At 32.4% G+C, this 13,335-nt stretch overlaps 1 protein-coding gene across 2 annotated transcripts in view; it reads left to right on the top strand.

Annotated features, from left to right (window-relative positions):
* The window catches only part of CDH12 (cadherin 12), a 280,630-nt gene that overhangs the window by 217,094 nt on the left and 50,201 nt on the right, over nt 1–13,335 (top strand). For both annotated transcript variants that reach the window (XM_019951035.3, XM_019951034.3), the window contains one exon: nt 4,347–4,534. In XM_019951035.3, coding sequence (XP_019806594.1) covers nt 4,347–4,534 — 188 coding nt within the window. The remainder of the gene's footprint in view (nt 1–4,346; nt 4,535–13,335) is intronic.

Below are 13,335 nucleotides of genomic sequence, written 5' to 3'. Positions count from 1 at the left end.
ACTTGTTCCATGTTCTGTAGACTTTATTGCCAACTACAATGTTCTACTGAGAAATGCTTGTCTTAATGAATGCATCTTCCACCTTACTACAATGTATATCTGTTATGCAAAGAACAGAAAATTCAGTGCTCTCTATGTGTTTGTTTTATGTACACTAAAACCTCAATGTAGAAAACAGATGTAAGTGGAAAACACTGTTTTACTTCTATTATATCTTAATTTTAGTAGGACATGTTAGTTTAATGCTATTAAGTCCATCTTTTTAGGACAAGACTAATATTTCAATTTAATGACAAGTTTTCCAGTGCTTAGATAATTATGAATTTTTCAGGCAAACTACATGATGACAACTTTTTCTAAAACTGCTATTTAACTTATATTGATAGAGGATAGCAAAGTATGACTGTCTTCACATTTATTGTTATTAGCCTCATAAAATGTTCTTTTATAAAACATAAGAGTCATATCTCAGCCTACAGTCTTGAAAAGGCATATAGTCTTTCATCTATAGTCTGTATTATCTGATGTCCTTTAGCTAGCCTCTCAGAGTTTAAATTTTTTTCTGACATTGAAAGGTCTCAATTCTGGCTAAACTCTTCACCTTCACTAACCATAAGCCTAAGTGATAACACCAGACTAGATTATTTCCCTTGATTTTTTTATTCTATTATTTTTACTTTTAAATGTTCAAATGAAAAGCGAACTCATAAACCTAACACGTAACCTAAAGTTGCTCCCCCCGAATAGCTTGGATAAAGTAAGCAGAAATTTTCCAAGCTTTTACGTTAGATGCCCATATTTTCCTAAAGATTCCATTCAACCTTCCCCTTTCCCCAGTGATGCAACACCATCACCATCATGCACTGCTTGACCATGTTTTTAACTTGAAATCCACTACACTTGACAGCTCCCTATCTCTCTCAAATCTCTGCCAGCTATGTCTTCAGTAATTTTTAGTCATGTTTCCTAACTAAATATCCTGTTAGAGGAGCATTTATTTTCCAACATAGAACTCCACTGCTCTATTTGGAAAAATTCAAGAACTTTCGTAACACTTACTGATGTACTGTTAGATTAGACCATGACAGATCACACTATAGATTCAAGGCTTTTGGTGTTTCTTCATTTCAATATCACAATCACACAATGAGACACAAAGGTTGTAGACACGTTTCTGGTAAATCATAGGTGCTAAGAAAGGAAGAAAAAAGGAAATAAAAATACTTCACATGTTCTATGCCTTGTCCTCTTTCTTTGGAATTTGTCACTGAGAAATTTAGTACAACTTTATATAACTGTGTCACATGCTTTCTTGCCACATTAAACAGGAATTCAGGCATCCTTCTGTTTGCTAATATCTCAGGAGTGCTTCAGTAGGATTAGGGTTTAATATGGCTATTGTGAAACACATGCTCTATAGAAACTAGGTTGCAAAAGCCACCTTATGTCTTGCTTACTAATCATGGCTATTTGAACTCAGACAAATTCCCCTTGGATATCTGTCTTTACCCTTTTTAGAGGCAATGGTTATACAATGTAACCCATAATTTTATTCTTTTTCTTTGCTCATGTTTTCTCAAATTCAAACCCTGCTTTGAGTTCACAAACATTGGACAACTCTATAGGATAGCCACTCTCTTAAGTGTTTAGGGAATAAAGCCTAATGAAGCATAATTATAGTCTACGAAAAGTTGCTAGTTTGATAGATAAATATGAATTCTTCAACCAAAATTATTTTATAATGTCTACATAACACTCCATTGTTGCCATTTGAAGTATTTTTATTTAGTATCTATTTATTTATTTAACATTTACATTTTCTCTTTTAGAGAGATTTCTCATATCTTGTTTGAAGGCAGTTATACTGTTAATTAACTATTAAGTTAACTAATTAAGCAAGTATTTTATACCACTGTAAAATGTACTTTCTGTCTATTACATGGAAACAAACAATTTTAGGTAAATACTTAGCTCTCTTGAGACTAAATATATTATATGTCCCGTTGAGGTAATGTCCATTGGATGGATATAAATAAGGCTGATTTTAACATTATAGGAGCAAAAGGTAGATATCCTTTTTGGAGGCAGCGGGTAGAAAGGCAGATGGCAAGATTTAAGTGCTTCCTGGGCTAATGAAATTGGAAAATTTTGTAACCGGTTGTGAAACAACAATAGACCTCTAAAAATAACTGGGAATAAAGAATTGACAATTTGGCAGAATCTCCATAAAATGTGAATGATTATTTTTTCTCATATCTCAAAGGAAACAATTGTAATACTGTAATGTAGCTTGTTGAATGAACTTCAGCATCCAAAAAACATATTAAAACCTTCCGAATTTAATTGCTATAAATGTAACTAGAATTTCAAATCAAATTAATTACCCTGGTTGCTTTACTCATGGGAAAGTAGAATCCAAAATCTACTAACAGAAGCTTAAACTGGTGTCAGTATTAATTTAAACTTTATATTTTTGTGTTTAGTTTTGCTTTAGCATTTGCATTTCCTCCTATTTTCTTTCTTTCCGTTTTTTTGATTTAAACAGACTGCTGTTTAACCTATTAATATTTATATTGGTGAGATTTCAGTAAAATAGCCCATATTTTTTTCTTCACGTTATACCTTACAAAATTTTGTAAACTCTTTTAAACAATGTATATATTTTCATTTTTGTGAGATACCATAATTTTTCTTGATTCTATTATATTTTATATAGATAGAGATTTTTATAGGTTTTTCTGACTCAGTATCAAATTTATAGTAATGTCGTTGCTCCGCCTGGTGGTACACAATGAGCATTTTACTTTTCTCTTTTCCTTAACGTTAAAAAATTGGGAGATAGAACTTTATATCCTGACTTTAAAAGTGTGTAAAAGTACCTGATACAGCCACTGTGGAGAACAGTATGGAGGTTCCTTAAAAAGCTACAAATAGAACTACCATATGACCCAGCAATCCCACTACTGGGCATATACCCTGAGAAAACCATAATTCAAAAAGAGTCATGTACCAAAATGTTCATTGCAGCTCTATTTACAATAGCCCAGAGATGGAAACAACCTAAGTGTCCATCATCGGATGAATGGATAAAGAAGATGTGGCACATATATACAATGGAATATTACTCAGCCATAAAAAGAGATGAAATTGAGCTATTTGTAATGAGGTGGATAGACCTAGAGTCTGTCATACAGAGTGAAGTAAGTCAGAAAGAGAGAGACAAATACCGTATGCTAACACATATATATGGAATTAAAAAAAAAAAAGTCATGAAAAACCTAGGGGTGAAACAGGAATAAAGACACAGACTTACTAGAGAATGGACTTGAGACTATGGGGAGGGGGAAGGGTAAATGGTGACAAAGCGATAAAGAGGCATGGACATATATACACTACCAAACGTAAGGTAGATAGCTAGTGGGAAGCAGCCGCATAGCACAGGGAGATCAGCTCGGTGCTTTGTGACTGCCTGGAGGGGTGGGATAGGGAGGGTGGGAGGGAGGGAGACGCAAGCGGGAAGAGATATGGGAATATATGTATATATATAACTGATTCATTTTGTTGTGAAGCTGAAACTAACATACCATTGTAAAGCAATTATACTCCAATAAAGATGTTAAAAAAAAAAAAAAAGTACCTGGAAGGGAATCTACTAAAAATTTACTAAGTATAAGTTGAATATTAGTCTGTAGTATACTATACTTAAATCCATTGTAGATTAAATATATATACATGTATTTAATACATAGATATAAATATATATATATATATATATACACTTATCATTTTACAAGTAATTTTTAGTTTAATGATTTATACTTATTGAGGAAATAGTTCATCTATTATTATATTCATTTACATATATGTTTTATATTTTTGTATGTTAGGACACATAGCCTTATTTTTCTATAAATATCTAAATATCTGTCTTCTATCTATGTATCTATCTATCATCTATCTATGTATCTTTTTAATCTATGTCTTGTATCCTGGATTCTTTTGCATTAGTATCAGTTTATTTCATGAGTATTCCCACCTTCACATTTGATACTGGTTACACTTAGATGGTGCTAGTATGTAAAATATTTCTTCACAGTAATTTTAATTTAACACTTCCTACTATTTATAATGACCAATTGAAATTCTACAACAGAATCTATTGAAGTGAAAAGTGAAATTATTACTCCTAATTATAATCTTTAACTGGATAGCAAATTGCCTTTCAATTTTGCACTATTATGTTTTAGAGTTGATTTATTTTTTGTAGACTATATTTTCAAGGCTGGTAATCTTATTTTGTACTTTACTAACTCCATTGTATACAAAAATTATATATATCTTATCAGGCATTTTCCATCTGAAAGTTCCTGAGTCTTCCCCTATTGGCTCAGCTATTGGAAGAATAAGAGCTGTGGACCCTGATTTTGGACAAAATGCGGAAATTGAATACAGTATTGTTCCAGGAGATGGGGGAAATTTGTTTGACATCGTCACAGATGAGAATACACAAGAAGGAGTCCTCAAATTGAAAAAGGTATATAGACATGTTTTTCAAAGTAGATTACCCAATAAAAATTAATGAACAGAAAGACTAAAACTTGAAAATGACAGAAATTTTAATTTTCCTTCAATGAGCAATATTTTAAATTAAAAAAAGATCAGGTGACTATGAAGTATTCACTCCCAGAGACACTTTTATTCTGTGATTCACCAGGTATATATTTTGTGTTGAAAAAATTAGGCCTATTAATTTGCTTAAATCCTTAAAAAATTCTTACCACAGTCTAATTTTAATTTAATTTTTTAATGTTATCAACTCAGACGAAAAAGTTAATTTAAAAATAAGATCTAGAAGTAAACTCTATGCACACCAGGCTTGGTCTTGCCCCTTTTATTACTTTTCTGAGAATATAAATATCTAATTCACACATTATTTGTGAGCCTGGAACTCAGACTGGAAGAATTCTGATATGGGCGAGCGCTGCTACTGGCAAGTGGACGAAATGAGAATGGGTAGTGCTGGGTTTGAGGGGCTATGACAAGGGAAGTGAAGAGAAAAATTATCGAGAAGGAGGGAGAGGACAAAAAGGTGGAATGCGGTGGGAAGCCCTCGAGTAATGTTAAATTGTTTTATATAAAAGAGGATGGAGAGCAAAATTCAAAATATTGGAAATGAATCCTTATCTCAGTGTATGTAGTTTGTTTTTTGTCAGGTAGGGTCATGAAGAAGAAGAATGTAAATGTGAGAAAGAGAAAAATCATGACTGTATTTGGGGTGTGTAGATTATTTCTATAACAATGAGGTAAATTATAGGAATTTCCAATAATACAGCACAGGCAAAAAAATGAACTTCATTTAATTTAGTACAGTTTTTCCCTCTCCCTATTATAGCAAAGTGCACTCTATTTATCCCAAAAGGTGGTATACCATACACATTTAATTTTGATACTTGTGATTATTTTAACCTGCAAAAAGTATTTTTACATTCAGTCCCATTAATCATGCTGCTGTGTCCATATTTGCTCAGGAACTCTGAATTTTATCAAAGAAACAACATATGTGGTAATAAAAATAATCCTGAAAAGAAACAGTTTTCATGTAGATGATTTATCAACTTTTAATTCCTACTATTGCAAGAAAATTGTGCTTTGTCTAGAAATTAATTTAATCACATGGTCTCATTCAGCAAAATCTTTCATTTATGCTAAATTTTCAGAGTATACCTAGAAAAAATAATTGTGTCAAATGTTTATTCCATTATTATTTTGTTGTGGTTTTGCTTGTTTTTCTTTTTTCTATTCAGTAACAAATCCCTTAAAATCTTGTCACAATTTTTTTAAAATGATCTCAATATATAACAATGCTTAAAAGGTGTAGAGATATTAATTCATATTAAACAGATATAAATTCTCTTAGTAATATGAGAAATAATAGAAAATATTTTATATCAATGATTCATAAACTTAAGTTTGAAATTAAATATATTTACAAAGTAAAATTGAGGTACAAAAGAGTTACATTGTGTATAATATATATATTTATATTAATTTATATTTACAGAGATACAATGAATGCATTTTATATTTACACATAGGATTTTATATTTTGTATTGATTTACACTTATTTACCATCTATGCCAATAAATAATCAATGTCTTAGTGTCAATCTGGGAAAATGTATGACATTCTTTTTTACTTTTTAACACAATTGAAAAGGAGTAGTGTGCTAACTATAGAACTTTATATTACCATGTCAAAATGGATTAATCATTGAAAGTAATGACGTAGTTATATAAATCAACTTTTTGTAAATACTTATTATGCATAATCTCTAAAGCAAGAAGAATATATCTTCTGCCTTTTTAGTGTATGGAGGTGTCATAAAGAGTGAAAGAGTCTTACTTATTTTGTATTTATTTTGTTTATTTTTTTTATTTTCTAGTTTTTAACTAGATTAAAAGTGATATTTGTGAAATTATAGCATACCTTTATTAAAATGGATTTACATATAATGTATAAAATAGTCTGGAAAGTATATCTCAAAGTAAATATATATATATATATGTATGTTTATAAATACATATATTTTTCCTCCTGCAGTGGATAAATAACCGTTGCCCATTTTGCTGGCATAAAATTTGTTATCTAAATAAAGCTCAGGGTCCATAACTAAAATTCACTCCTTCATTCACCAAACATTGATGCAACAAGCACTAAATCCTAACCCATTCTGGACTCTGGGGGGCAGTGAAGGAAACAGACACATTCACTCTGCTCAAGCAGCTACTGTTCAACCAGGGAAGTTAGACAATAAGTAAATTTAAAAGCACTGTCAGTGTTAAATTTAAGTTTGCAAAACACAAATCAGGGTAAAAATAAGCAATTTAGAAGGTAGTGGCTATCCTACAGTGAGGTAGTCAGAAAAGACTTCTCTGTTAGGATGAAATTTCAGCAGAGACCTGAAGCAAGCAAAAGATGAGCCATATGGTATCTGAGTGATGTGTGCTCCAGAAAGACTGAGCAGCAATTGCAAAATCCCTGAAATGGGAGTGTACCGGGCAAGGAGGCCAGTGGCACTGAGTACAGTGAATGGAGGGGCCCATAGCTGGAGATGAGGTCAAATATGCCGACGAATGTCCCATCATGGAGATCCTTGGAGACCAGGCAAAGGCTTGAATTAAATCGTGATACGAGAAGACCGTGGCAAATTTCTATCTAAATTACCATTACCCTTGGTAAAGCCAGGATATGCTGACTTTTCTGAGGTGAATAATGACTAGGGAGTAAGGACAGAAATAGACCAGTTAAGAGACTATAGAAATAATCCAGGAAGCCAATGATGGAGATATGGTCCCTGATCTTTATAGCAATGAAAATTGTGAGAAATGGTGAGATTCTGGCTAGATTTTAAAGGGACGGCCCAAGTATATTTTTATAAATGTTCTTAACATCCAGTAAATTATGTCAAACATTTGAATAGATTTGTTTTTAGCATTCTAATTTGTTTTACTCTCTAAATAAGGAGACATCAGAGGCAATCCATACCAGCTAACCTCTTATTCTGTTGGAAAAGAAAATTGCAACCTACAGACTACATTTATAAATCTGTAAAAAATAACTCAGGGGAATATTTTTGTAACAAAATTTTGAAATTATCTATTTATCTATCTACCTACCTACCTATCTACATATCTGATGTATGTATTATTTTGAGTAAATATGTGTGTGTGTGTATATGTGTGTGTGCGCGCACGTGCTCACATACATATATAGATATATGACTTGAATAACTATGGCAGTATATTTTTCTAAAAATAAAACAATGAGGAAATATTCTGTTCAATAAAGCCCACGAAAAACTCAAAATTAATTTAAATAATGTAAATTCTGTACTTTTTATTGAGGCATAATTGACACACAAAATTATATTAGTTTCAGGTGCAACATAATAATTCAAAATTTTATATATTGCAAAAGATCACCACAATAAATCTAGTTAACATCCATCACCACACATAGTTACAAATATTTTCTTGTGATGAGAATTTCTAAGATTTACTCTTTTTGCAACATTCAGATATGCAACACAGTATTATTAACCTGTAGTCCCCATATAGTAACTTACATCCCCGTGACTTATTTACTTTATAACTGTAAGTTTGTACCTGTTGACTCTCTTCACTCATTTCACCCCCCACCCAACCCCCACTTCTGGCAACAACCAATCTATTCTTTGTAATCTATGAGCCTGTTTTTTTCTTGTTATTTTTCTTTTATGTTTTAGATTTCATATATAAATGAAATCATATGATATTTGTCTTTCCCCGTCTGACTTATTTCACTTTGCATAATGCCTTCAAGGTCAATCCATGTTGTTGCAAGTGGCAAGATTTTATTCTGTATCTCTATATCTCTAGGTTCCACATCCAAGGATTCAATCAACTGTGGATGGAAAATATTGGGGAAAAAAAATTTCAGAAAGTTCCAAAAGGCACAACTTGAAGTTGCTGCACACTGGCAACTATTTACATAGCATTTACTTGTATTAGGTATTACAAGTAATCTAGAGAATATTTAAAATATATGGAAGGCTGTGCATAGGTTATATGCAAATACCACTTCCATTTTTATAAGGAATTTGAGCATGCTTGGATTTTGGTATCTGCAGGGGTCCTGGAGCCAATCTCCCATGGATACCAAAGGATGATTGTATATACCACATTTTCTTTATCCATTCATCTCTCAATGGACATTTGGGTTGCTTCCATATCTTGGCTATTGTAAATAATGCTGCAATGAACATGGGGTTGCATATGTCTTTTTAAGTTAGTGTTTTTTTGTTTTCTTTGGATAAATACCCAGAAATGAAATTGCTGGATCATACAGCAGTTCTATTTTTAACTTTCTGAGGAACCTCCATACTGTTTTTCATAATAGCTAAACCAATTTATACTTCCGCCAACAGTGCACAAAGATTTCTTTTTCCTCACATCCTCTCCAACACTCATTTTTTGTCTTTTTGATAATAGCCAGTGTAGCATATATGAGGTGATGTCTCATTGTGTGTGTTTTTCTTTTTTTTTAGAAGATGTTGGGAGTAGGAATTTATTAATTAATTTATTTTTGCTGTGTTGGGTCTTCGTTTCTGTGCGAGGGCTTTCTCTAGTTGTAGCAAGCGGGGGCCACTCTTCATTGCGGTGCGCGAGCCTCTCACTATCGTGGCCTCTCTTTTTGCGGAGCACAGGCTCCAGACGCGCAGGCTCAGTAGTTGTGGCTCACGGGCCTAGTTGCTCCGTGGCATGGGCACATGGGATCCTCCCAGACCAGGGCTCGAACCCGTGTCCCCTGCATTAGCAGGCAGATTCTCAACCACTGTGCCACCAGGGAAGCCCTCATTGTGGTTTTGATTAACATTTCTCTGATGATTAGTGATGTTGAGCATCTTTTCATGTACCTGTTGGCCTACAGTTCTTTAGATATTTTTTGAGCAAACACTGTATTATAGGGCTATTTATGCGTGTGTTCAGAGAGTTCTCAGAAGACTTTATCTTGAACTTATTCAGAGTCCCAGAAGAAGTAGATGTAAAATCATAAATATGTATGTAAATATCAACAGCAGTATTTGTTCCATAATGATCTTAAAATTACTCTTTGGAAACTTCTCCCTGCAATATTTCAGCATAGAATTGCAATGAAGGGTTTTGATGTAAAACCAAATTCATACAGAAATTATGTTTTTAAGTATATTACATGCATCTAGAAAGTCTAAAAATATATACTCTACATTTGAATATGTATCTGTTTTTGAATATAATGATATTCTTTGTTTCCGGAGCATTTTTCTTTTTTAAGCTCACTTAAAAAATAAATGAAAATGCTTAATATTCTCTGAAGCACATATTCTCACTATAGTTTTATTTCCAAAATTTTTATTTACTTTCCCTTTACCATTTCCCCCCCTCTCTTCTTTCTGCATGGAGGGAGGGTGTACGTGTATAAAAATGATGGTCATGCTTGTATGAGCTGAGAAGAATGAAAAAAAAAGCATTTTTATTTTATTTCTTTTAAACCTCAACTTGGATTCAGTTTATGAGCACTGTGACAGAATGCCATTTCACTGTGTCACTTTGAATTCAGAATAACATTATGCAACTTTATATATCTCTACAAGGCACAAGATATTGTTTTTTTTTTTTTAAAGAAACAAACTACTCTTACTTTATACTTACGTCCTATTGCACTGAGGAAAGAATGAACAAATCAAAAGTGCCCTATATGTTGTTAAGTATTATAGCGATAGAAACAATAACAAAATTAGGGTAATATAACTTAAAAAATTTTTTTGTCACATCTAAAAATTGGGCGATAGGTTACATTTAAAATAAGAGAGAGTAAGGTATTTTAAATTCAGCAATTTCATTCTTACATGAAAAGTTAAATGAAATACATTTTTAGTCAGTAGTTTTTATTTCCTACTGGATAAGTGAGAATAAATATATACTTATTGGATATAAATATAAAGTTACATGAGTTAAAAACATTCAAGAACGGAAAATACATATTTATTTATAGGCACACTGTGGTTTTCTTGTTACTGATTAAGAAATTTAGGCAATTAAATAGTGGGATGAATACTTAAATTATACAAAAGAACAATTTTAATGTCTTGAATAATTTCTAAGCCAGTTCTGTGCTATTTCTACAAAATATCAATCTGGAACTAACAAGTAATGATATCTGTTTAAAATAAAGAACGGTAAAGTGATTTCCTATTTAGTTTAAAATAAGTAAAACTTTTTTGGAATTAAAAAATCCTTACTATTTTGCTGTACTTGGCAATATTATTTCATTTCAAATAACCATAACTGTGATCACAGTGAATCCAAGGTGAATTATTTTCTTTTTCCTTAAAAACAGAAGAGCTAAAATATTTTATTCTTCACCAGAATTTTAAATAAATAGGCTAAACTCTCAACTGGTCTCATTGGACAATTTTATTTATGTCCCATTAGTCACTAAAACTCATTTTCTTTTTGACATCTCAGATAGCAGGGGAGTGAATTCACATCAAATGATTTGGTAGCATAGCACCATCATGTGGTTAATTTTTGAATAACTCTTAGAAAAAATAAAAAAATTAGGAATACCTTGTTTTATATAACCAAGCATACACCTCAATTTATTGTTTAAAATATTCCTGTTTTTGTCACACAAACATGAAAATTTCAAAGAAAAATACGTGGTGTTTGTTTCTGTAAATATTATGTTCCTGTTTTTGTAAATACTTATCTTCATCTTCTTTTTAAACATCTCACTTCCCTAGTCTCATCAACTCTCAACTAGCCCCCAAGTTGACATAACCAATGAACATTGTTTACCGCCTTGTAGACATTTCTAACTTGTGTGTGTTAGTCTTTTCACACTCAGAATGTCCAAAGCTGAATTCCTTGTCTTCTCCCAACCAAAGTGTGCCTGTTCACATTTTCTCCTTCCTGGATAAGGCCCTACTTCCTCTCCAGTTCCTTAAAGCAGAAATCTAGGCTTATTCTTATGCTGCTTCCATTACCATGAACTCCCCTTTCTGAATAGGATGGGAAGCCTGATCACTGATTCCTTCTGAACTTGGATTAAAATTTCCCTTTCTCCTCTTCATGGGTTGACCTACAACAATCCTTGTTACTCTTTTCCACCACTTCAATGGCTATTTTCTGAGCCACACACCTTATGTTCATCCATTTACTTTATGAGTGAATGGTTGAAACCTACATCTGTTTATTTTACTCGCACTCCTAATCTGTTTCTGACTCCTATCACTAGTAAGATAAAGAGCAAATCGTATATTTTCTATTATCATCTTCTTCATACACACACACACAGACACACACTCGCACACACATTCACCTGCTACATTCCAACCACACCAAACTCACTGCAATTTCTACGGAAGATGCTGTGCTATTCTTCCTTCTGCATAGAAGGCACCACCCTACATGAGCATTTCTATTAATTTTTTCCTGTTCTTTAACATGGCTGTCACTCATGTCCCTCACCAAAGAATTCCTTGAGTCCCTCAGGGAAAGTTGATCCCTCCTTACTTTCTTCCCCAAATGTTACCATTTCTGTCCAAGCACCTATGAGACTTAAAGGTACTCATATTCTAAATGCATCTGCTTCTTTCTACTATAGTTTAAGCCCCTAAAGACACTTTGCCATATCCATATCTGTGTCGCCATGATAAAGGAAATGCTTAAAATATACAGGGTGTTTAAATTTCTTTTTTAAAAAAATCATGTTGATTTATTGTTTTAATTTCAGATGCAATACTTTTCTTAGTATTCACATACCATGCAGAGTTCAACATGTTTTTAAAGTATTTAGAAAAATATTGCTTTACTGATTATATAAATGAGAAATATGAAGCTCATTGGAGAAAAGTAAATTTTTCAAGACTACACAACTTGCAGTAAATTACAGAACATATTTGAAAAGCATATACTTTCAACTATTGTGAAGAACAATATATATTAGGGTAAAATGTAAGAGTGGACATTCAAGAAGTTAAAAAGAATTCCCCCTCCCCCGATGGTCATGACTTACACTGCATGTGCCTATAAAACATATATCTTGCTTAGGCATTAGTAACAGTTGATGAAATCTTTTCTTTCTTAGGGAAAATATCACCACAAGCCCTCAAATAAAAGCACTGGATGTTCTTCCAATTCTTTTTTATTTTGTTTTATCTTAGTTACTGAATTTGTTCCAAAAATTATTGTCACTGAAATACGGCTTAGAAACGATGCCATGATTCTTAAGTTAATTCATTAAAATTATCAAAAATTTGCAGTTCTGCACAAAAACCTAGAGTTGATAACTTGCCCACAGAAAAATTAAATTCATTTCTAGTAAATAGTTCTGTAAAAAATTTTTTAGAGATAAGGTATATTAATTATATGTTTCTTCATTTTAATATTTTTACTTGACAGACACTTTTTGTCTGGTAATTCTATTGTTCTTTTAAGCTTTTAAAATTTTAGAACTGAAATACTGTTAAAATTTGTCAAAACTAAAATCTACATTTTAAAAATGGCCACATTTCACTGTTTCCCCTTTATGATAGGGGCATTCTCATCTGATAATGTGACAACTTTTCTCCATCAGATAACTGCTTGACATTTTTTGTATGTGTGACACTGAGTTGAATTTCTTCCTCAGTGATGACGGGATATACCAGACCCTCCCATAGCTCCTTCTCACATAAACACACACACATTCTTCCCCATCTACCCCTGACACACACAATACACATCTGTCTTCCAAGTTTTGGATTTTTCCAT

Source organism: Tursiops truncatus, chromosome 3 (genome assembly GCF_011762595.2).
Source record: "Tursiops truncatus isolate mTurTru1 chromosome 3, mTurTru1.mat.Y, whole genome shotgun sequence".
NCBI lineage: Eukaryota > Metazoa > Chordata > Mammalia > Artiodactyla > Delphinidae > Tursiops > Tursiops truncatus.
This window is presented reverse-complemented; position numbering and strand designations above follow the sequence as displayed.